General features: G+C 35.3%; 1 protein-coding gene across 15 annotated transcripts in view; it reads right to left on the bottom strand.

Annotated features, from left to right (window-relative positions):
* The window catches only part of EYA4 (EYA transcriptional coactivator and phosphatase 4), a 146,595-nt gene that overhangs the window by 14,741 nt on the left and 105,201 nt on the right, over nucleotides 1–26,653 (bottom strand). For 14 of the 15 annotated variants that reach the window (XM_088140969.1, XM_088140981.1, XM_088140963.1 and 11 more), the window contains 7 exons: nucleotides 26,274–26,416; nucleotides 26,018–26,161; nucleotides 23,628–23,707; nucleotides 23,305–23,470; nucleotides 14,670–14,806; nucleotides 13,520–13,603; nucleotides 4,942–5,031 (listed from right to left, as the gene is read on the bottom strand). In XM_088140969.1, coding sequence (XP_087997095.1) covers nucleotides 4,942–5,031; nucleotides 13,520–13,603; nucleotides 14,670–14,806; nucleotides 23,305–23,470; nucleotides 23,628–23,707; nucleotides 26,018–26,161; nucleotides 26,274–26,416 — 844 coding nt within the window. The remainder of the gene's footprint in view (nucleotides 1–4,941; nucleotides 5,032–13,519; nucleotides 13,604–14,669; nucleotides 14,807–23,304; nucleotides 23,471–23,627; nucleotides 23,708–26,017; nucleotides 26,162–26,273; nucleotides 26,417–26,653) is intronic. The other variant, XM_088140974.1, reaches the window with a different exon arrangement.

Raw genomic sequence — 26,653 nt, 5'->3', positions numbered from 1 at the left:
ATTTTTAAAAGAAAAAAATAACTTTGTATAAAAATAGATCAAACTGCAACAAAATCTTGATTGTGCATTTTGTTGTTTCTGCTAGCCTTATCAGCAGAAATAATAATAATAATAATAACAACAACAACAACAACAACAACTTCTTGAAATGCTACAAAACTGATTGAAAGCTGGCTAAAGGACTCTTTAAAAACCAAGTTAAAATATTAAAAGGCCTGGATAAAAATAAAGGTTTTGTTCTGTCCTAAACTGTAACAAGGAGAAGGGCAAACTTTGCTTTTGAGGCACCTTGTTTCATAGCCAAAGCTCAACCATGGAAGAGACAGAACTAACCACTTTTGCTAAGCACAACCATGGCGTAATTTGCAAAATGAACCTCGCTGGAAGATTTATGGCTGTGGGAAGAATATAGTGCATATACTCTTTGAGGTGGGTATATCAACTGAATGAATGAATGAATGAATGAATGAATGAATGAACGAATAAATAAATAAATAAATAAATAAATAAATAAATAAATAAATGCAATACAATACAATACAATACAATACAATACAATACAATACAATACAATACAATACAATACAATACAATACAATACAATACGTTAGCCTGCAAGTGACGTGACTCCTGCTGCATAAGGTCGTATCCGTGATAGTGAGTACCTTGAACTGAGCTTGGAAAGCACCCAATATCCTGTTCAGCTGTTTTGACACAGGGGCAAGGTAGCACTTCCCAGAGGCACCACACATCACTTGGGCTGCTGCATTCTGGAACAGCTGCAGTTTCCAGATTGTCTTCAAGGGACATCCTCTAAAGAGGACACTGCAGTATGCCCTGATATCATCAGGGCACATGTCTGATGCTGGATGTCCTTCCTTGATGCATGGGCATAACTAGTTTTTCAACTCTAGTTGATTAAAAAAAAATCATTGCCACTGATGTAATGTGGCTATACAATGTCAACACCAGAACTAAGCTTTAGGACTATAAGCAGTTATTATTTATAAAAAGTTGTACATTTTTACTTTTACGGTTGCTTCCTGCTGCTTCTGGAAGCTGTTTTAGTGTCAGATTCTAAATAATTGCGTTATAGCAAACTTTATTGTCGATTGCCTTGAACTCTTAGAAAAAGGGCAGGATGCAACTGTTTCAACAAGACAACCAACAGATACATAGCTTTTTAAAAATCACATTAAGTATTTTTTAAAATCTGAACACAACAAAATATAGAATTAAATGCTTAGAATTAATGAAGGAAAAATTATATGGGAAAAATTCCCAGTAGGGAGTTGTAATTTCTTCCACAATTTGAATGTGGAATAAATGTTACTTTTTTCTTATTAGAAACTCAACTTTTTTCTAGAATTTATAAAACGGTAAAGATTCTCAAACAGAAGATTTGGGCCACGGTCATAAAGAGGGACTGTAGCTTGGTGGACAAACAAGAACAATCCTAACTTTTTAAAAGCCTTTTTCTCTTAGTTACCTTAGTTCCTGCTTCATTTCTTTAATTCCTTCCTTGCTTTATCAGCCTACTTGCAAGGTTCCTGCAATTTTACTTTGTCTTGTGTCATTATTTCATTTTCCATTCATCATAAAGGGGAATGAACTTGGGATTGTCCTTATTCAGAGCATATATCCTACTGTCTTACTGTCACTCTCCTGATGCTACTTTAATGAATGTTTCGTTTGAATTAAGAGTATGTAAAATGTTTTGTATAATGACGTTCCTCTCCTATCTCAGTAGAGTCTGCTGGATTACAAGTCTCTTTGAGAGGTTCTCTCCCCAGCCAAAGTTCACAGATTTCCAACAAATAAATTGTTTACTACAGCAAAATAGGCACATCCCAGATCACACTAGGTTTGGTTCTCTTTCCTTGGTTTCTTCTTCTTCCTATTCTTTTCTTTCTCTGGCATTTGTTTCCTCTGTACCTGATTACCTCATTGCTTTCATTCTGTCAAGCTGAACCCATTTTTAATTCTTTCAAACCTATATGGCATGCTGGAAATAAATAATGCAAAGGGGATCTTGTCCTTCTGTCAGCAAGATAACTTTCTAAAGACTGAACAGAATGGAACCAAATTTGATGTTGGGGCCAGTACAAGAAAAATCAAGTTCAAAAATGGGTCAGGGGCTGCAGGAAAAAAAATCCCAATGGATCCCTATGGAAGAAGCAGCTGAACATTTTGTTAGAATATTGGCAACTGCATGATTCTAAGCCTTTATCTCTCAATCACATGATTCAGAGTGGAACTATTATTAAGGGGTTGCATAGGAGCATTTTCTCACCTTGTTATTACATTACAATGGAAACTTAATCTTTGAAAAGGAAAGCCAAAGTGAGCATTTTTTCCAGGTTTCTCTTTTTGAGATCCTTACAATCCTTACTACCACTCAGGTGCTGGGCTGATCTTTTTCTTATGTCTGATTGTTTTTTGCTGATCTGCCTGATGTTACTTCATGTTATTTCATTTGTTTTTATCTGTCAGCTCATTTTATATTGTTTCATCAAATCTACACTATTATAGAGCCGTTTCTGAATCTGCAATATCCACATTGCCCTTGTCTCAACTTTACAGTGTAGTGGAATAGAGTTATGCAAAGCAGTGATGAGGAGAGCGATGGAAATGGTATATTGGTGAGCGATGTCACCAAGACATTTCAAACTCTGAAATGACTTTTGGCTTTGTACCTCCTGGGGAGAAAGAATTCTTGCTCTTACTCTGTATCTGGCAAAAAGGCATAGATCTTGGAAACAAAAAAAGAGCATTCTGGACCTTTTAATTTCTCATGCTGTCTCTTCCTAATACCAGGAAACCAGTTCAGGAGGAAACAGTAAGCAGAGAGACTAGCAGACACATGGCAATTAATATATAAGATTTTATAAGAGTACTAGCTAATACAAATCTAGTAAGTAGAACACTTGATGTAAATCCCAGTTGAATGTATTCATAAATGTATTATCAAGCTGTCTTTTATTAATGACTCATGGGTCTTTTATTCTCATGTTCTTTTTTAATTGTGAAAAAAATTATTATAATTATGTGATAGTGGTTAAAATTACTGAGTATATCAATTTTGTCTGCTTTTCCCTATTTTTAAAAATCTGCTTATAATTTGGAAATACGATGGAAATGTGGCTTATCTATTTCTTTGTCTTCTGTGGTACACCCTTTTAACTTATTATTTTGTCATTTTCTATTATGTACTTTGAAGCACAAAATAGTTTTTGTACTCTATGCTGTTTGCAGAATTATTACTGAAAAAATATCTAGTTATTTAGGCTAAATCCATAAACTGTCAAGATTTTAGGCTAACTGTAGATAATACTATTAATATATAATCAAAGACTTTGAGGATATCGACCTAAATTAATCCCCTACCATTCCCAGTGGAAATTTATAATCTGCTTGCATAATATCAGGATATTGTTTGATTATAATAGAAATGAGGTAGAAATGGTGTTGTAAGGAAGCTCTCTGTTAATGTTAATTTAAGGTAAAATACCTTTTAAAACAGCTACAGAACTGGCTATACTCAAGTCACAGTGGGCCACTGGCTGTGCAAGTTCAAAACTAAGAAAGATCAAATATATTTTCCATTACTGAGCATTTACAAACTCATGTGCAATAACTGATTTTGACTGCTACAACATTAAATTAAATCATGTCTCAGTACAACTAGTTCCTTACCAAGAATTCTTCAGAACTTGACATTTTTACTAAGGAGTGTAAAACCTACAGTTGACCCACAAAAAATCATTTTGGAAATATCAGTAATTTCATTATCCAATAAAAACAATGACTCACTGCTAGTAAAAACAAAAACTCTATTATGCAGATCTTAGCAGTTATAGACTTCAGGGTGAACACAGCTTCTATTCAACATTATCTGCCGGATAATAGCAAATTTGGTATTGATTAAGTGCCAAACATAAGATAAAAGGTTTCCTTGACAGTAAAAATACAGTGTAGGCCAACTATTTGCATAATTAAAGGGATAAGTAAAATAAAATTGGACTTATCAACCCAACATGTAAATATAAGTTTAACAAATATTTTCATTGAAATATGTTCTTAAAATTAATTACAAAACTGCCCTAATGCAAAATTCTGTAACATTAAGGAAAGATATCATAAATTTTTTATTTTGCCTAAAAGTGGAATTGATTCTAGAAACTATTCTCTTTCGGTTCTTTCTAAATAGAACACCCAGTGTAGGTCAGCAAGTTTCCACACGCTAATTAAAATTTATAGGAATATAGGAACTTAAAGAGGACTAATATACAGAATGTTCACTGATCAAAAGATGAACACTCTGAATGTCGGGATTCTGATATTCCTTCTAAGCATGAGAAATACATGTGTTAGCTAATAATGAGAAATACCTGTTCTTTCAAATCTTAATGTTGTTTCTGAGCTATCCATAGCTATTTTTGTTGGATTTAGGAACTGGGACTGTTTGTTGAGGCAGGCCAGCCTGCGAAAAAACATGAATAACTGTTGCTCCTATTGTTTGCTATAGGAGTTTTAAAATTCTTCATTCTTTTTAACATCATCCCTTGGCAAATGTATTGGTAGGCTGGGTGATAGTAGAACTCAGCATGGACTATCAGCCCATCTATTTTAATATCCTAGGATGAAAAATGAGGGAGCAAGGGGCTTCTTTTTAATTCTTACTGTACTCTGTGATGGAACAATGGAAACTTAAATCTGATGGAATAGTCCAAGTAGGCCTGATTTTTAAAATTCATAACAATTATCTAATATTGTTAATCAGTTCTATATTTTGCCAGTCTAACAAAATAAAAAATACCCTGGGAAAATGATATCAATGGTTAACCTGGTTCACATTCTATTTCTGGCTACAACTAGAAGAAATTAGAGGTTATATGGCGGGGTATAGGTGGGCTAATATACATTATATAGTATACATACCTCCAAATCATTGAAAAATAAATGAGTATCAGCAAGATTAAAAATCATTTCTTCCATCCGAAGTCCAAGAGTCACTGCTACAGGTGGATCCTAGTTGGTGTGGGGGAAACATATTCTCGTCATGTAATGATCAATACAAATTTTAGAAACTTTAATTTTATACAGTTATATATATGTAAAATAGAAAAATAAAGAACATTAGCTGCACATAATTATGCAAAAAACTAATAAGAATTGCAGATAAGAATTAAGTATATGTTTTCTGTTTGTGGACTATAATGTCACACCAGAAGCAGAAATTCATATTATCAAAATCCTGGAAAGATAAGTAACTGGAAAGAAAATTTAAAGAGAGTGAAAACAGGCATTTTAAAAGTGAGTATCATGTTTTACTTAAGATAGAAGAATTACATAACAGTCACAATCTGTATGTTGTAGGTAAAAATACTACTGAGAGTACTAAAAATATTGCTATGAAACGAAATACTTTTTATCCAAATTTAATTATTAACACAAAAAGCCTATCCATGAATTATATCCTCAATGCAGAAAAGAAATTTCCAACTTGCAATCCCATCCCTTGGTAATGACTGATATAGCAGCATACCAGCAAGGGGAAAAAGGATATTCTGGTATGATAGGAAACCACTGTTGGTACAACAGGAAAATCTTGGGTCAATTTGAGTTGGGAGTGTGACAGGAGGGCCATAAACCTTTGTTGCAAGATGTCTAAAAATAAGTGATGAAAGCTAAAACACCTTAATGGAAAGCTGTAGAGGCTCTGTGTCCTCCCTTTGATCATCAGGCACAATGAAGAATTTGATTTCAGGTACTGCAATCAATCATGGCAATGTGCCTGGAGTATAAAAGATAAAGCACTAATATTTGCTGATCTAGATGCCTCTGTTGTATGAACTGGATCCCATCTTGTCCAGTTTTGTTGAACCTATTTCAGTTATAGAAATCTGAGGACAAGGCAAAGTCACTCAGTGGGGTGTATCTACTGTATGTCTTTTTAATCCCCGGACTTCACACCTAATTCCTTTAGCTAAAGAGGTTAGCTGATGGGCCCCTTGTATGCTAAATGCATTGCTAAGAGGAGGGATATGTGTTTTGAGAAAGCCACTTCAAGAAACTCACAGTAGGTCCTGGAGTTCTTAACGATTACTGGCTAGCACTACTAGATCTAGGGTGCAAAAATCAAGATGATTACTGAATGACAGCAAAGAAAGCTTGAACTCTTTGATATCATCTATTAGACATCTGGATTTTTGTGCCCCAATCTGGTAGTCCTATATTGGCCAGTTGCTATCATCTCCTCTGGGAAGATGTTTGAGACAGTAATGCCAATGCAACTTCAGACCCTTGTAGAAGAAACTGATCATGAGAACGTATTCCAGTTTTGGTTCAGGCCACATCATAGGACTGAGTTAGCCATGGTTGCCCTAACAGATGACATTAATAATGGAGAGGAATACAGGGAATACAGTCTTGCTGTGACTATTCTTCTATCTTGTCCTTGCCTGCACTACCTGAGAAGAGAAATGGATCTTTAGACTAGTGTCTCCATATCCCACCATTCAAAACTGTTGTTTATTGGCTTAATTTGCTTACTGCAAGATAGCAGGAGGTCCATTATTTTATCCTCCCAGAAGTGGGAAACTAGTAAGGAGAAGCTATGCTGATTTATTATTTATATGCTAATTTGCCAACAAGAAGATTCAACTCAAAATGGCTCTCAATAATAATAATACTATGTACAAATAACATTTTACTAATACACTCTGACAAGTAACATTGCAAAAATAACAATTTGGATCAAATGCAATAAAATCTTGTTATGTCAAAATTAACCTCTTTCAAAAATCAACATTTTATAACATGTCATAAAAGAAGCCTAAGAACAGTAAATGTACTTTATTGCATAAATACAACATAAATTGTACATATAGAGGAACAAGATTAAGATTACAATATTACAGGCTTTCTTGGGGAAATTGGGAGATGCGGGAATTCTCCATAATTGCTCAAGCCATAAATGGTGCCTTTTTTAAAGGGACACTAAGTTCGTATACTTCCCTTACTAACTACATTCTAACTGTGGAGTCCTTGGGGTTCTCTGAGCTTGGTTCTTTTCTTGCAAATGTTTCATTACCTGGCCAGGTAACATCTTCAGTGCTAAAATGGGATGGGGTTTGCTCTCTATTTATGTGCTGTGGCCTGCCTTGCCAGTGCTGGTAAGGGTGGGGTTGTTTTGTTTTGCTCCTCTGGTAGAAAAAGACCACTATACAACATCTTCCAACAAAATGGATATCCATGTAATTTTATCAAAAAGTGTCTGACCACTCAACCTACTACAACACAACCTACACAAGCTATGAAAAGGATCACATTGCCATACATCAGAAATGTCTCAGAAACCACCAACAGACTATTACAACCATATGGCATCTCTGTAGCACATAAACCAACAAAATCACTCCAAAATACCCTAAGTAAACCAAAAGACCCAGTAGCCCAAGAAGAAAAAGCAGGAGTCATCTACAACATACAGTGTAAGGACTGTAACAAACACTACGTAGCACAGACAGGCAGAAGGCTAGCAGAGTGCATCCACGAGCACCAACTAGCGTCAGAAGACATGATGAAAATTCCTTATCTCACAATACATGGACAGACTCAACCATAGTTTTAACTGGGAAACTGTCAGCATTTTAGACCAAGCTAAATCCAAATATGCAAGAGAATTCTTGGAAGCCTGGTATTCAGACAAGGAAGCAACACATAGAAATTAACAGCATCTACATACTATTCAAAAGAGACAAAAGACCAGAAGATCACCTCACCAGCAATCATCACCCAGATAAGCAAAGGTTACCTACCACCAGGCACACAATCAAGCAGGAAACATATGCCAATCAAAGAACTACCAGAGGAGCAAAACAAAACCCCCACCCTTACCAGCACTGGCAAGGCAGGCCACAGCACATAAATAGAGAGCAAACCCCATCCCATTTTAGCACTGAAGATGTTACCTAGCCGGGTAATGAAATGTTTGCAAGAAAAGAACCAAGCCCAGAGAACCCCAAGGACTCCACAGTTCAACCCTGAGCTACACATATTCACCTCTATTGGTACATTCTAACTGCCTATTAACTGCTTCAAAGAAGTTAGACACCTGCAAAGTGACAAGGCTGGAAATAGTCAGTGAGTGCCTTTAATCCTTAATAAAAGAGTATGAAGATGTATTTTTATAAATTTTAAGAGCTTAAAATAAACAGCAAAAGGCAAGATAAGGTTTTGGTTATAGAAAGTTTCTAAACGGATTAAGGGATCAGAAAGTGTTGGAAATTGGACTTTGAATATTAAGACTCTGAAATTACTCTTAAAGAATAACTGCATGTTTGTGGGAAAGAAAAATTGTTTTTGAGACTGAAGACATAATAAGACAAGTAATTTAAAATGACGTTTAGAGATATCATTGAGGAACTGTATAGGGATATTTAATCAATTATGTCAGCTATGTTGTGTTCTTCTGAGAACAATTTGTTCTCAGAAGATGTTATGGAACAAGATATGCAGCAAAACTTACCCAAGGAAAACATGGGTGAGAATCTGAATAAGAACTTTTCACCAGACATAAAGAAAAAACTGGATGAGAATTTGAAAATTAAGAAGGAAATAAAAATGAGAATCCTAGAGAGCAACTGGAATAATTTTTGCTGGAGTCACGAGAGAGATTGTTTAAAGTACTGAAGAAAGTTCCAACAAAAGTCAACTACCATCTGAATGGATTACAGAGAAAAACCATTCTGTACAGAAGGAAAAAAGAATATAAAATTGATTTATTCGACCAGGGATAAAATGGGACATTATTCTGGCTGGTTCTTTTTGGATTTGCAGATACCTCAACCGGAAAAAAAATGTGGTACACTGGATTTGGTTATACTTAATAAGGCATTTAAGTTCTTTCCTTTATCATTATTTTATGTATCTTAATTTCATTGTATTTAAATTGGTTTTATATTTAATTGTCTTTTTACTTAAAATAAGGAAGTCTGATCTTGTTTTCTTTAAAGGAGGAACTATTTCTCTATGTTATGCTAAATTTCAGTCTTTTGTGGATTTGCTTACAGTTCAGAGTTGAGATACGGAATGTTTATCAGAATGGGCTAAGTTATTTAGGGTAAAAATGTTGTGTATTGGGGCTTGTCTTTTGTAAAGAAGAAATGGTTCCTTTTTGTTATGTTAAACCTTTTACATTGTTTATATTGGGATATTAGGACCATTTTATGCCTTTTAAATGGGATTTATTTTAGCTAAGAGTGGAGATGTGGAATGCTGAATTTTAAATATGTTAACTAATGTTGATATTTTAGAGCTCTGTTTGGACTTTTTGGTGAGAATTGGATGGGAGAAGAGGTTACTTATTTGATTTGCCTGTTGTTAAGAGATGGGTTATGGGATGAAGAGTTGTATATTGGCTAAATAAGAAGAGGTGAAGAGATTATGGAACTGTTTATACTTGTCATGCTGAGGGTGGGAAGTCACTTTTGGGGGGGCTGTTTTGTTTTGTTTTTTACATTTTTTTTTGTTTTTGTATTCTTTTATTGTTCTATCTAAAACTCTTAATAAAATTATTGGAAAAAAATTCCAATTTTGAATTTTTCAAAAAAGTTTTGAATAGATAAACAATAGGAAGACAAATGCTTATGGCACTTACCCATGAAAATAATCATGTTATTCAGTGGTAATGAGTTGTAAGTAGGTGTGCAAAAGTTGGGTTGTAAATTTAGAAGGAAATAAAAAATTCACATCCTAATTCCTACAAATCACATTTGCTGCTGCTGCTTCTTTTTAAATAATATAATGCTGTTTTTAGTTAAAAAAGAATGATCAATACCTCCAGATTAGATTGCTGTAATGCACTCTGTGGGGAGCTGCCACTGGAAAGATCTGGAAGCTAAAATTAGGGAAGAATGTGGCAGCTAGGTCACTGATAGAATTTTATAGCTCAAGGTCCCAGAAAAGTGAATATCAGGTTACACTGAAGAACATATCCAGTTACATCAGCTCTCTAGTTACTATTCTTTGGGAGGAGGTGTGTCACAGATTGTGGATTCTACTTGATGAAACATGGATGTGGACCTTTCCTATCTCGTGCAATGACATTCACCCCCTTGCATCTTTGAAAAAAAATGTATCTTTTTTTACAGCCCTTCTCCAGCTACTAATACTCTCTCATCTTTCTTTTTTAATTAATTATTTTTACCTTGAAATATTATTTTTATAATGTTGTAAATTATTCAGAATTTTATAAAGAAGAGCAGAATGGAAATACATTAAATAAAAAATAAGAAAGCACAACTGTAGTTAATGTAGTATATTACCTTTCCAGCTGGAAGAATCCAACTTTCTAGAGTGGTATGTAAGGGGAAGAAGTTACAGAAGGATGTTCCCTATGAACTTTGGTAGTTTCTTAACAGAATACTGTACTACATTGCTTTGGAAGTACCAATAGAGGGAGGAAACTTGTAACAAGGATTCATTTAAAAAAATCTATGTAGTAAGTGACCAGATTAAAAAGATATGCATCTGATTAATGCAGAATTAAAGGAAAAGAGCCAGGAACAGCACCATGGTTAAAATGAAACAGCAAAAAGAATACATGTATTAGGGTAAATATCTGATTGATATAACCTGCTGTAACAAGTTGAGCAATGTGGGTTACTACTTCTTCTGTGGATAAAATGATAACATTCCAGTAAAAACAAGAGGTATGCAAATCAGTCAAGATGCACATATATATCAAAATTATTCTTCCAAATGTTAGAGAGGTTGTCCAAAAAAAAAAAAAGGTCACTTTTTTTCATTTGTGGCAGTCATGTGATAAAGTCATGCCTTTTTGGCGTAAAATTTTGGGGGACATAAGTACCATCACTAAACAATGCTCCCAAAAGTTAGGCTTACTGCATTTATTTATAGGACCAAACCTCAAGTTTAAAAATAAGGAAGTTATTATCTATTTAATTTTAGCAGCTAAAATAATAATTGCTGAACATTGGAAAACTCTAGATAACATAACAATTGAGATGTGGATTAACAAGGCCTCTTCAATTGCCACATTAGAAAAAATCATAGACAAAGTTAAAATAATGAGACATCAGAGGCAGGAACCACAATTTTATCAAATTTGGATGGATTTTATGGTTTACATCAATAGCAACAGACTATAATATGGCAATACTTTATATATATGATACATTTGTACATATATAGTACCTGTCTATTTACATTTTAGTAATTTGTCTGTATATTCTATATCTTTTTCCCCCTCTATGCATGTTGGATTTATGTACCTGAATATGTTTGTTAATCATAGTTCAATAAAAATAAATTTTTAAAAAGTGTCATCTGAAAATAACACATTATATGCTACTTGTTCAACAATTTTCTAAAAACAAACCTGAGAAATGTACATGTTATCACTATTGCATGTATAATACACAATGCCATCTAGAGATACTCTGTATTATATATAGTCTATCAGCAAGCACACTATCTCAGACCCACTCAGACAATGAAGATTCCTTGATACAGTACAAGATATAGACAAGTAGCAGAAAGAAACAGAATTGCTTTGGAGGGGAAATAGTAGGGAGAATGAAAAAGAGAACTAAAAAGCTGTAGAAATGCAGTCAGGTTGAGAGTTAAGGAACAGTAAGGAGTTTGAATTTAGAGAGAGACAAAGGTTCACATAAGAAAGAGCAAATTGGATTTTTTTTTTTTAAAAAATAGTATACTAAGTCCCTTTTTTCTCTCTCCAACCTAATCAAATTCAAGATGAGTGAGACAGAAGAGCAGCATTCCCCCAGCAGGGTTTACTTTCTGATGTACTCTGAAGGCACCTGATTCAAGACACCCAACTGAAGATTTGAAGATTCAATTTGAAAGGATAAATCAATCAAATCTCTTTCAAACTGAATTATCCCTCAAAAGCTTCATACAGCCCTACCAACAAAGAATATTTAGAGTTTTATATTAATATAGGTTTAAAGTACATTAACTGGTAAGCGCTATTCTACTTCTTTGAATATTTAAGCAATGCACTGTTATTATATCAAATTCATGTCAATTCTCCACAGTCCAGGGATTACAGAATATAATTCTGTAGCAAACCATAGCAGCTTTTCTTCCAAAGTGATTATTAGTCATGCATGAGATGAATTCCATGCATCAGCCCGTATATGAAAAATGAAATGTGAACAATTATTTTTAAAAGAATATATTATAAAAGGACATTAAGAGACAGTAAAGAAACAAACATTTTAAGTACTACTGTCAAATTACTCAAAACCAAACAGGAATGGTTCTGCGTTAACCCCCTCCAACTGTAATCATGTTTAAACCTTTTTTTCTTGTAGGTATTGCTACCATAGATATATTAAAAAAGCCTCTCAGGTTGTTGGCTCATGGGAATAAGGGCCTTATCCAGAGATTGCCAACATTGCAAGAGAGGCAAAATCAACTATAACACTTCCCTATATCAAGATACAAATGCCTATGACATTAGCAGTTGGCATAAATTGGAGCCAGACAGTCTGTCTGTTGACTTCTGTGCTAGATTGGGCCATCTCTACTAGAATGTCTGTTAGGAGACAAATACTTAAGGTTCTCAGGAGGCTGGGAAAGAAGCCTGAGCAATGTTAAAATTTGAAAGTTATGCAATGACATCAGGAGAGAATCAAACCTTGTTTAGAGTAAGAGAAATGAAAAGATTTTTTAGGAGCACAGCTTCCAGGACTTGGTACCAATTAGATTTCCAAACTGTATTGTGAGAATTATTAAATAAAGTAATAATTATATTTTATAAATTCTGTATTTAAGCAGAAAATCTCACTTTTAAAATAAGTTAATATTCCTTTTTTTTTAAGTATACTGACTACCTAAATTGTTTAGCTATTAGAATCCTATCTTAAAATCCTGATGGGTTGTGGACTGTGTCCTTCAAGCGCTGGCTATTTGGAAAGTATTTTGAATCCTTCCTTCCTTCCTTCCTTCCTTCCTTCCTTCCTTCCTTCCTTCCTTCCTTCCTTCCTTCCTTCCTTCCTTCCTTCCTTCCTCCCTCCCTCCCATCCATCCATCCATCCATCCATCCATCCATCCATCCTTTCTAACAACTGTGGCTGTTTCTGATAATTCTCATGAAATGTATTTTATTAAACTGCCAATTGTTTTACTGTTAACTTATTATGATTAAAAAGTAGTAATTAATTATTAGTTGAATATTTTCCCAATGAATCACAAAACATTTCAGTAACAGTGGTAAGACTGACATCTAAATGGTGTCATTTGCACTAAAACGTAGTGAACCCTTGAGTGAAGTCTGAATGAAAAAAAATTCTGTCAGATCTAGGACTATTAAAACCAAGTTTTACTTATATACCAGAAAGACTACTGAATCCTATATGAATGTTTCAAGGACTTTAAGATCATAACCAAACAGCAAATAAAATGTTGTAATGCACAATATTTAGTACAATCAAAGCATTTTGTAGGATTAGTACTTCTCACCTACCTTTCCATATTTCTGTGCATAAGATCCTGTCAGAAGCGAATGGAAGACAATGATAGTTTCATCCAAATCCCAAACAAATACACGCTGAAAACAAAAAAATTAACAAATCAATATATATAAATAGCACAAGAACTAGAGGCAGTTATCCAGAAAAAAAGGTGTAGCCCCAAACAGTTTTTGTGAAAAAAAAGTTTCTTATGACTCAGTTCACCCAGATCTTTTCTTCCCTTAAAAAAAAAGCCACAAATACCTACTTCAGGTCAAGAAAGACATTACTGAAAGAAAGAAATGCAGATGCTTTCAAGGAGCTGCAGAGAGATGCTACATGAAAATCCCTGATATACTCCCAAGCATCTTTTGAACTCCAAAGCATTGCCCAGCCCTGTAGCTGATTATTCATATTTGAATCACCAAGCCAAAAAATAGAGATTAAATATACATACTCTCATTTTCTCTTTTGTGCCCCACTTTCAAACAGCTTTGTTAGGTAGAAATATCAAATAACAATTTTAATTTTTACCACAAAAATTCATATTTATGATCAATTTTTGTGGTTATATTAAAAAGGGAAATCATACTTTTTAAAAAACGATCAAATACACTATTCTTTGGAATCATACATACACACATACATACACTCCCTAATGATATCCCATATAGATGTATTTTGTAATTTGTCTATATCTTTTAGCACCAGAAAGAAAAGTTCTGCATTTTTTTCCCTATCAAATGAAATACTGTTTTTTCCTATCAGTTTTCCACTTGATAAAAGATATTTAATTTTAATAATTGTTTCAAAGGGGAAGAGCATGTCAGAGAATTTACCAAGGGTGAACATTCAAGGTGCTCAAAATATTTCAAGCTTGAAACAGAAGTTCTAAGTTTGAGATAAGGGTCTGCAGATTCCCAGGCTTCTCACACTTCAATTACATTGCAACAGAAGGCATAATAAGGGGGAAATCAAGTGATACTTTTATGAAATTAATTTCTGATTTAAAAATTGTCTTAGTCTAATTATCAATAAACAGCATGTTCTATCAAAATTTATTATTTACATGTCTCTTTTTTTTAAAAAAAATATGAATTACTTCTTAACCTGCAAGTTGTAACTAGAACAATTTCATATTGGTATTCATTCAAAAGAACGTACCTCCAAATCACTATCAGGAGGAGGAGATGGGTTATTTTTCCTCCCTCTGCCCCTTGATTTTGACCCAGAACTCCTACATGTTCTTTCATCAAGGTCTTTGATTGGTGTTGAAGGGCTCTGCACAGTATCAAATTCTCCTGTAAATAAAATAGTATACATTTATCAAAATATAAAGTATTCCTTATTCAATTTTGTAGCTTGAATAATGTACTCCTAAAGTTTTGAACTGACAATTTGGATTATCTGTAAATCCCTATTCATCCAAGAGGAATGAAAATAATCTGCTTGCTGAGATTCCTCACCTTCTTTAACTACGAGTACTTGCCAAATTACAAAGTCAGGGTATGAGATGAATAAACAAATAGAAAGGCAAGAGTTAGAGGATATCCCAGGAATTTCTGTGTAATCTCACTGTGTAATCTCATATGTGCATACTGGGGAACAGACCATTCTTTTTAACTAGAAAGAAAGATAAATATACAAGCAATTTCCCATACTATGGGATGTACAAACACAGTTCTGTTCCAGGATGGATGTCCCTTTTAAAATTCAGTCTTTCAAATATTATGCAAAGGTCAAACGCTAAGTGGAACATGCCCAAATACTTGTTTACCAAAAGAACTTCCATCTCTGAAACTCTAGGAGCAGATGTTAAGGCCACCAGGAAATAGTTTTTAGCATTATGGATATTAATGGAACATAATGCTCTGTTGGGCACATTAAGAAATTATTCAGACTGAAAATGTCTAGCACCACTAGCATAGTAAGTTATTTCTTTCTATGAGTGACCTGAGATAATTTCTTACTTTTTAACTTTACAGCGTAAGACAGTAAGAACACAGGCAGTTCAGCACTAACACTTTTCTGAAGTGCAGATTGCAAATTAGGTTCCCTTATTGAAGCATCAAATGAACTTGTTCACATTCTGTCTGATGAGATCTTTCCCGGGTGGTGCTATCTTCTGTCAGTTTTATATTCTATTAACAGAAGAACTGGAAACTAGCAGGGTGAAGTATATTTGAATTTCTGAGCAGCAGCAGCAGCTAGGAATCAGTTATACAGAACATTTCTTGATGCAAGTCTTTGAGATAATATTAAATCAGAAATTCTTCTCAAGTGGGAATGGCTGTGGGGATTTGGACTGCCCAGATCTGGAGATATTCTATCTTTGACCTTGCACAGGGTAGCACTTCCACATTCAAGAGTGACGCACAATTTGGGAGCCTTCTGGACTCATGGCTCCTGCTTGATAAGTAGGTGGCAGCTGTGGCCAGGAAGGTCTTTGTCCAGCTTCATCTGGTGTGTCTGCTGTGCCGTCTCCTGGATTGGGGGGCCCTTTAGACAGTCACTCACGCTCTGGCCACCTCATGGCTTGACTACAGCAATGTGCTGCATGGGACTACCCTTGAAGACCACCCAGAAGCTTCAACTGGTCCAGAATGCAGCAGCGTGAGCAGTGATTGCCTTGGCTTCACGAGCTGCACTGCTTGTGAGTTTGCTTCTGGGTGTGATTCAAAGTGCTGCTCGCAACCTATAAAGCCCTATATGGCATAGGACCTGGTTACTTCAGGGATGACCTGTCTTCCATAGTATCTGCCCAGCCAGTCTGATCTGGCAAGATGGGTGCACTCCAGCTTCCTTCAGTTAAACAATGCGATCTATTGGGACCCTGGAAACACACCATCTCTGTAGCAACATATGCCGTCTGGAATGAGTTTCCCCTGAGATTTGAATGGCCCCCATGCTACTGGGGTGTTTTGAAGGGCCCTGAATATATGGCTTGTCACCCAGGCCTTTGGCATGGATGACTGATGCACCATTTTCTTCTTTTTCTTTGTTCCCATCCTGTTTCTTTTTCTCTGCCAACTTTGTTTTGTTTTGTGTTGTTTCTTTGTTTTTAAATGTTTGAACAATTTGTAAACCACTCAGAGTTGCTGGGAGTCAGGTGGCATATACATTTAATAAATTATTATTATTATTAGGCCACCCATAGCAACTTGATAAATCACAGCAAACTCTGTTTCCTCTCATCACTTCCCATATGTCCTTGATCTTCTTCAGCATTTCAGATGAAATGGCAGAAAACATAAAGAAGAAACTTACCCAACTATCCCTTATCTTTTGGTATCTTGCTGGGGGAAGTTGGACTTTTCTACTTATTGATTGCATATGGAAACAAAGAAATCTAATTGTAACATGTTGGGATATGTTAGAACATCAAATAGCTGAACAATTTTGTGACTTGACAGAGTACCAAATAATTGCTCTGGATACTTGCACATCCAATTAATAATAGTATTTGATATGCCTATCTAGTGTTTCATTAGAAATAATCCAAGATTTTTATCCTCCCATGTTAATCTGCTGGTTTTATATTGCCTGTAAACAAGAATGCTGTAATGCCTTAATTCATAAAAATAATGGCAATATGGCTGTCATCATCATTTATAGATATTTGAGACATTTATATTTTGATTAATTCCTTTGGCTATCAATTTCTGTCATAGTGAATATCACACACAAAGAAATACATCATATTGAGGACTCAAGACCTTCCTGCAGACTATCAAATAAATACATACATACATACATACATACATACATACATACATACATACATACATACATTTTAATGTGATCTTCAACAACCTGTGATCAGATATCATTAGATCCTATTGTAATAGGCAAGATGCTTTTGGAGGCATGGAATCTGGACTACAATACATCTACAGAACTACTTTTGGAGGAAAATTCCAGAAACCTGACTTCTCTCAGATTTCAGAAATGTCCTCAGCCAATCTGTAACTCTTTCACATGAGTCTGCCTCTGAGCATGATCTTTTTCATACAATGCATGATTTTCCAGATTCTGCAGCATCTTCCTAGTACTGAAAACTATCTGAATCTAACAGAAAACATCTTGGTCACTTTGTTATATGTAGTTCATTCTGTGATTGACAGCAGTAGTAGCAAAGTATTATTGAAAACTATATTGGCAAAAGAAACCCAAAATGCTACTGCTTGTGATCATATGTAATCCAGTAAAATGAACAGCCACTCTTTGATTAGAACTATGGAGTGAAGTATTCCCATTTCATTTTTAAAATGACTTGTGTAAATACTTTATTAAGTGGCCCATGCAACCCAAATTTAATTTGAATGGCGGAATAAATTCCTAGGAATTTACTAGGAAGTTGTCATTTCCTAGCAATATTGAATTTTCATAAGATGCTGTCTCCACCATCATAAGATGAACCACATAAAATAAAAGGCCAAGTTTGTGTCATATTAAGTAAAACATATGGATTTTCTTCCTTAAGTGAAATAAAAGGGTAAGCAAACAGGAGTTTGCTAAAAGAATTTGGCGGGAAGGTCTCTTTTAAAATGTCCATGTAATTGGACTGTATGTACTTAGCTAACTTGTACACTTGAGAAGGAAATAAAGGCATTTCTACTGGTGATGTTAAAGTATTTTTATTATTAAGCTTTATTTATAGGTGATTATAAAGTAGTGTGCCAGTTTGGTATAGAAGGCACCAGGCTAGAAACCGGGAGACCATGAGTTCTAGTCCCACTTTAGGCATAAAGCCAGTTGGGTGACCGTGGGCCAGTCACTCTCTCTCAGCCCTAGGAAGTAGGCAATGGCAAAATACTTCTGGAAAAACTTGCCAAGAAAACTACAGGGACTTCTCCAGGCAATTGCCAGGAGTCAACACTTACTCAAAGGCACACAGACACACATAAAGTAGTGCAGAGTTGTCACAGTGACTGAGGAAAAAAGGACTGGAAGAGCAAGTGGTTACTTTTCAGCTCATAAGAGATGATCAACATTTCTCGTTTTGACAGAGAAAGCACAGGTAGAAGAAAACTCACAAGAGGAGCAAGCTCAATAGAAACAGCAGTTGGTAGACTTAATAAGCTGCTTTTGAATTTCAGAGCAAAGAGAATTAAGGGGAGGAATAAGAGACTCCTTGGAATAAGGAAAGGAAACCAATGTGTGTCAGACAGGCACCCTGGCTCACCACAGATCCGAGATATGACATAACAATTACAGAAAGTATGTCAATGTAAAATATCTTGTTTCCAAAGCCATAGTTTACAGTTGGTGGATGTGGAAGCCTTCCCAGTGACTGGGGGGAAGAGGTTTGGCTGAAATAGGTGTTGCTTGATCAGGATAATTGTAAACAAATCCTGTTAAGAACTGAGACAAAAAGTCAGATATAAGGATTTCCATTAAATATTTAAGAACCACAAATGAACAGAAGCAAAAAAGAAGTATTGCACAGTATGCTGAAAATATTCACACTTGTTCAGAAACCCAAGAAAATAAACTTGGTGGTACTATTGAGAATGTCTGGATTAAAAAAAAATCAGTAAGGAAGAAATAAATTCAGTGCTGTTATTTGTATCTACTATCAAGCACACTACTAAGGAGAGAGTATTGATAATGCAGAACCTTCAGATAGGTATAAAATAGGTATAATGTGGATCTTTAATTATCCTGACTGTTGCTGGAAGACAAATTCTACTGAACGTGGTTCATTCAGGAAATTTCTGCCTTGCCTTGCAGATATCTTTTTGTTTCGGAGAGTGGAGGGAGACAAATGTTGACCAGCAACTTTTTAATTTATTCCACCCAACAAAGATGAAGGGAAAGTAGCGGGGTCATGGGAGAATGTGACCATATAATAATATGGTCATTCTTGGTTTTAAGGAAAAGTAAACCAGAGTTAAATGCATGTTTTGGACTTCAGGAAAGTAAGGTTTTAATAAACTTACAGCAATGATAAGAGAGAATCTATGGTAGGAAAAGCTAATTGGAAAAGCAGCTGAAAATTGGTGGCACTTCCTAAAATAGAGACATAATGCTACAAGTGTGAAAAATGTGATGAGGAAAAATGGAAGAGATCTGAAATAGACAGTGTCTCTGCCCAAAAGACTTAGTGACAAACTGAAAATTGAAGGGGACATAATAAGAAACAAAAAGAGGGATAAGTCATCAGTATACATAAAGATATTTTGGAATTGTAAAATTATTGTAAAAAAATTCTGTAAGTTTAGAATGACTTATTAGTCAGAAGGTCAACTAGAGGAGCCAAAGAGCAATTAAAGGAAAATATATCTTTTAACACAATGGAGGCGTATCCTTTCAAAGAAGACTTGTTAGCTGTTTGGAATCAATGTGTCCAGGAACTATTTCTAAAATTGGGACTAACAGAGTTTATAGAAGAAGAAAAGATTTCATTAGATAAAGCAGAAGTTAAGAAAGACTTGAAGACTTTAAAATGGAGTTTAAAGAAATGCCAGATTATGAGAAAGACACGGGAGATATGGAAAAGGATATGTGGATGTGAAGATGGACTCAAAGTTGCTTAATTATGAGAATGATATGAAGAAAGGAGCTGTAATGGATCAGAAGAATGACTTTGAGAGTTTGAACTCACAGAAGGGAAACAGCAAATCTCTGAAACCTTTTCTGAAAATAGACAGGGAGAGAATGATAAGAGATTACTATCTGGGGTTTTATTTGGAGAAGAAACTGAAGATTGAGCCTTTCAAAAAGAAAGGGAATTCAAAGAGGATTTATCAGATCAGGGTTAAATTGTCTAAGTTTTGATCTTGGATTGTTAATACTGAATTTTCTTTTTCTGACCAGGACTGTAAGACAATGATTTATATCTGTAAATGTGATTGATTTGATTTAGTTTAAAATACAATTATTATTGTTGTTGTTAGTTTTTGTAGGCTTATGGGGAGAGATCTTTTAGGTTTGATTTTTAGAAAAAATTTAGAAAAAAGTTAAAATGCAAAATAGACGTATTTATTTAAACTATCATTGGCACTCATAATGCTTTTGCTGATTAGATTGATTGTTGAATATTATTTATAATTTGGTTATTGTTTACAGATGAGAAAGGGAAGAAGAGGGCTTTTTTCAGTAATATTAGAGAAGGTGTTAAGTTACTGTTAATGCATATACTTGTTTGGAGGGGGAAAGTTTTCTTTCTTTCTTTCTTTCTTTCTTTCTTTCTTTCTTTCTTTCTTTCTTTCTTTCTTTCTTTTTTCCTTTCTTTCTAGGTCTTTTATAATTTTGCATTAGTTTTTATATATATAAACTTTAATAAAAATATTATAAAAAAAGCATCTTACAGCTGTAGTCCATCATAGCGTGAATATGAGCTACTAGTGTAGTACGATTACAAAAATGCAAACACAACATTAGACTGCATTAAGAGAAGCATAGTACCCAAATAAGTGGTACTTCTACTCCATTCTGCAATGATAGGACTATGTGATGTATTTATCATGAACATGCATGTGTATTCCAGGTTCTATGTAACATTCCACACATTCTGGAAACAAGCACAACTTTGCTTGCAAATTAAATGCTTCATCAATTCATCTGCACAAGCCTTATACATAATGCAAAGGCACTGAAGATGATTTTGGAGGGTGGTGCACTGCTTTAAGGCATGCCAACAATTTTCTTTATAATTTTGTTTAAAAATAAAATAAGCTATAAAAACAGAAAAAGCTGAGTTGGCAAGGTTCCAGCATGCTTATCAGTTCCACAGGAACTGTACTGGGGAACCCAGCCTAAGGTAATGTCTTAACCACCTGATTTTAATTACACTATTCCTCTCCCTATACCACGGAGTAAGTAATAAATAATTATTTCCACTTTATATTCACCACTACTACTTGCTTCAAGCTTTATTTTTACATGACGTTTGTACACAAGAATATAATTTCCCACTAACCAATTCAGTAAGTAACCGGTCAATCTTGTATGCCCTGCATATTTACAGCCAAGTGTATTTCGTTAAACTAATCTCTATATCAGAATGGCCAGCTATCTTGTTCTTGGATACAAGGTATGATCCTATTTTCAGATTGCAGAAGCCGATGGCTGTTTGAGTAACTTTAAATTTAACAGCTTCATTTGCTTTTTATAAGGAGCAATAGTTCATTGTGAATTGTTTAATACTAAAATGGACTCTCATTTGGTCTTAATATGCTTTGCATATTAAAAATCCTCATACAACAAATGCTGCATTTTTATCCATGATATTCAGACAGAGAAAATAAGGAAAATATGTAAGAATATATAATGTGTCACAATGTCACAACACCATATATACTTCATGGTTGGTGGGATGCAGACAGCAATATGCCAGCTTGCAGTATAGACTCTAGATTAGATATCCTAGTTTACACATAATAGCATGAACATGCTTAGGGTAAAATTGGGATTTTGTTGTCTTTGTGTCAAACCAGACAAAATATGACAGAACCAATCAGGACTGTTCTTAGTGACAGCAGGGAATGCTGCATGTGAAAGGGGCGTAGTTAAGGCTGGTGCCCACTAAAAAGCATTATATGAAAGTTTTGCTTGACCAAAGTCTGCCCAGAGTTGGTTTGGAGTTGGGCTGAACCAAAATTGAACCAAATAATAAATAAGTCATTATGAGTAATAGACACTATGAGCCCATCTGGTGATGATCATGGCATACAGAAGATTGTAAATAACAGAATTAAATGATAAAAACATAAATTAATGAACACAATGCGTCCTGGGAAAAATATATATTATTTTTCAAATATATATTATATATTTCAAAAGTAGAGTCCATTAAACTTGCTCATTTCCAATGAAATCCATTTCCCATTGAGCATTTTGCAGGTGATATAATCAGGCAGAGTGGGAATAATCCAGTTCCTACAGGGCCTCTGAGGTAGGTGTGGGCATGGCCCCTATCCACAGGTCTCTGAGCCACAGTTTGGGACAGCTGGCCATCCTCTCCTCTCCCAGCTGAGAATTACTGTGTAGCCCCTCCAAAGAATGTAAGCAGTTAAGAATGCAGGCAAAGAGTTAATAGGCATTCTTTTTGATGCAGTATATGAATGAGGACCAGAGCCTAAGCCAGCCTTCCTCTTGTTGAAATTGTTTTTATGCATGTTTTTTGTTCTAGATCTACTGGAGTGAAAAGAATGGAAATGATTAATTTTTATCATGAATTTTGTAGTGTATTAAGAGGACTCTCTATACTGAGCAGCTAGCTGAAACCCAGGATTCTTAGTTTTCAGTGGCTTACTGACAAGCTGGGGAAACTTTAGGATTTATTAGTTCACAACCACTGTCCTCTCCAGTGAGTAAGCCGGGTGGGATTTAGAAGGAGAGGAAGTTAGGAGTTTTCAGTGGGTTTTTGGCTTGGAATCCCTGTGGGAAGCAGGTATCAGCCCCAAAGAGAACAGGACACAGTCAGATAAAGTTGGCAGAGAATGTTTATTCAGCCATTTGAGAGTTGCTTTTTTTTTTCTTCATGCCTGATTTTGGGTGATTCTGTATCTGCCCCAATCCTTTTTTTTTACATGTGCTGTATTGGAACCATGTAAGAACATGCTTTATTTCTGAGGAGAAATAAATAAAGGAGATCTTCTCACTTAATGATAAATGATTATCTGTTGGTACTGGCACAAGCAAGACAACTTCTGATAAGGTTTCCTTGGATGTCAAATTTATACTGGTGAAATCTGTTCTTGTTCTCATTTAACTGCAATTAATGTTAACATGAACCTATACCATGACTGTACCAGTTCTAAATGAGTGGAACAACAAAATCACTGAATGGTACCTGGTTGGCTAGTAAGCCCTGGAAGGGATTCCTGGAGCTGGTATGTTGATGAGGATGAAGAGGTACCATCTGTGGTGTTATTCGATGTCATGTATGCACCGTACGTTGATGCTGAATAATACTGTGGATACTGATTTTGGCTGAATGCTGCATATGATGGATAATCCTAGAATGTTACAAACAATATTTTAATGAAGACTAACACCTCTAAAACTACATCAATTTTCACCTAAAAAATAGCAGTAGAACAACAATCTTGTCCACTGTAAATTGCCAAATCAACTTTATAATAGTTTGTATCTTATAAGGGGGGAAAAACATACCTGTTGTGAACTGTTGAAGTTTGTAGAATTTGATACTGAATTGTTTGCATAAATAGTGGAGGATGGTGTAAAACTAGAACCTAGAGTTAAAAGAATAATTCCCCATAAGAGCCAAGTAATACATTATTCAAAATTCAGACAAATGAGAAATAAAGGAAGTTTTCAAACAAACATATAGAGTGTGTAATTAAAATATGCAGTTATCTCACAGCTTCAGCTTTTAAGGAAATTTGTTATGCTTAACTATAGTACAGTACAGTATTGTTTATAAAGAGCACTGAATACTTTAAAAATCAAATAAACTGTCAATGTTTGTAGTTGCTTCCATATATAACAATCCAGCTTTCATAAATAACTTGTTTTGAGCTTCACAGAAACACTAACGCAGGCATTCATATATCAGCAAACCTACCCAGTTTCAAGAACTCCTTTCTTGATTCCTGGCTTTTTCCTTTCTTTAATACAGCTGTAGTAAAACACTGGTAAAATATATTGATAATGGCTTGGGGAGGACAGAATATGTAATGTAGTTTCAAGGATTAGGAGATCTTCTAGTTCATGAAATGAAGTGACCATATTTAAGATGGTCATACCACTGTCAAACAGAGAGTAGCTCATACCTCTCCAATATTATCAACATAAATAGGTAAGGAGTAGAATGATAGTGAGGACAGCAAAAAGATCACTTCAAATGTATAACAACCAAGGCTGAGAAACCTACAGCCTTGGATTGCATGGAACCCCAAAGTCCCCATTTTGTTGCTTTTGGAACCCTCTCCAACCAAGGCTGCTTAAAACTCATGGCAATTTTCTAAAATTTTTAGATGAACTTATGAAAACCGTAATGTGAGTTCTGAATTAGGCATATCACTATTAAAAAACAAAGAAAACTCTGGAAAATCTTCCCCAAACCCAGCCTTGACAATATCATGTAGTCTTTGTGACCTCCAGATTGGTTTTTGCAAACTTCAACTGGTTCCAAATGTGGAGGCGCGGGCAGTTACTGGTGCCAGTTACTCAGCACATGTGATACCACTGCTCTGTGACCTGCACTGGCTTTGGGGTTCAATCCAGGGTGCCTTCATGGCTTAGGACTGGGTTACTTATGGGACCATCTCCCCCAATTTTTTCTACCTGCCCTATCCAATCAGGCAGGAAGAGAATGCTCTGGGTACTGTGAGCTAGGGAGTGTCAGCTCACAGGGCCCAGAAAGGGAACTTTTCCTGCCATGGCACCTGCCCTTTGGAACAGCATCCGCCCGAAATTAGATTGGCTCCATTCCTACTGACCTCTCTTAAAGCCTTGAAAACTTGGCTTTGTGCTTGAGCCTGGGGCCCTGGGTGTGGGTTAGAGCTTGTCTTCTGATTGTATGGATGATAGGTTAGATCATGCCTGCCTGCTATGTGTTTTTATTTTTGTTTTATATTATGTATTTTGTGTTTTTATTTGTTTTATTATAAGCCACCTAGAGTCATGTAGAAATGAGATGGGCAGCTATATAAATTGAGTGAATAAAAAAATAAATATATCTTGACTGTATTGTGGTTTCACTCACTTTACAGTCCTCAGCAAGCCTCCCACCATGTTAGGTACCATGTTAATCACCAAAATGTTGCCTATCCCTATTGATTCTGTTAAAAACACTTCCTGTTCTAATATGGACACATGGCTATCCTACCCACACTTCCATTCCTAACCACTAAACCAAAATGACAAAACATGCATCATGATATCATAACACAAGGCCTGCCCTTTAATGCTTGTGTCACACCATTACATGTAACAAATGCTGCTTGCCTTGTGACACATATTTTATCACTTGCCCTCCCCTGCCAAATGCCTCTGAACCTACAAGCATTTTATTATTGAATGTTTTGTTTACATTTAAAAACCTATTATAGCTGTTTCTTGTCAAGCTACAACAGTACATAAATATAAGAACTGTCATAAACATTAAAAATATTATTAACTTTGGGCATGGTATTCCAGACCCAGAACTGTTAAAAGAGCACAAATTATACAGATATGATCAAGATATGGATCCCCAAAAGGCTATTTCATATAGGCTTTAGTTACGATTGTTGCCACTATCATTCTCACTATCAATATTTTCATATTAATATGATTTATTACTATGAATAAAATCTGTGTAAATTTATAATAGCTTTAGTAAATAGCTCTTCCATAAATTTTAAAATAAGTTATAATAAACGTGTAAAAATGCCAATAAAATTATCAAACTAAAATTTCAGATCATCATACTTTTTTTTAAAGAAATGAAAGAATCAGACAGGTAATAAGTTTTACTCATGACACTTACCCCTTATATAAGAAAGGCATGAATTTTAAAACAATTCAAAAAGAACAAGGAAAGACAATGGATTACCTACCTGGCATTTGGTATGAATATGGTGCTTGGCCCGGCTGTGGTGTGGAGAACCCCGGGCTGTAACTCAGACACCCAGTCTGCAGCGATGATTGTGTTTGTGAAAGTCCACTTTCTGTCTTGATGCCTGGCAACATTACACCCAAATCTGTTAAGAAATTAATTTTCAACTGATTCTTACCGATGGGGGGAAAGACATGGAAGTTCCATGATGCCAAATATATTTGTAAGAGAATAAAGAACAACTGGAAGTCAAATACCGTAAGCAGGTAAGCTGTAAGGTTGCCCAGTCTGTGAGTAGGCTGTATATACTGCTGGTTGCTGCATTCCTGAATACTGCGTCTGACTGGCATAGGCAGACATTGTTTGAGCTGCTGGTGTAGAAAGAATATGTGGATAGGGCCTAAACAGCAGGGGGTGGGAGAAAGACCAGTTACATAAGGTAATACAAAGAACGTTGATTCAAGCAATAATGCCTTAGTCCCCTCCCATATGGATTACTGTAACATGTTCCAAGAGCACTTGGAAGCTGCAGTTGGTCCAGAATGCATTGGCGCATACAGTGTTTGGCATTTCTCATTATACCCATTCTAAATAAAACAGTATTGCTCCACAAGCTGCACTGGCTCCCAGTGGGCTT

Source organism: Python bivittatus, unplaced genomic scaffold (genome assembly GCF_059951505.1).
Source record: "Python bivittatus isolate LINGU-HERP-01145 unplaced genomic scaffold, Pbiv_v1 ctg000020_np1212, whole genome shotgun sequence".
In the NCBI taxonomy this organism is placed as follows: domain Eukaryota; kingdom Metazoa; phylum Chordata; class Lepidosauria; order Squamata; family Pythonidae; genus Python; species Python bivittatus.
The sequence above is the reverse complement of the archived record's forward strand: the minus strand, read 5'-3'. Positions and strand labels throughout refer to the sequence as shown.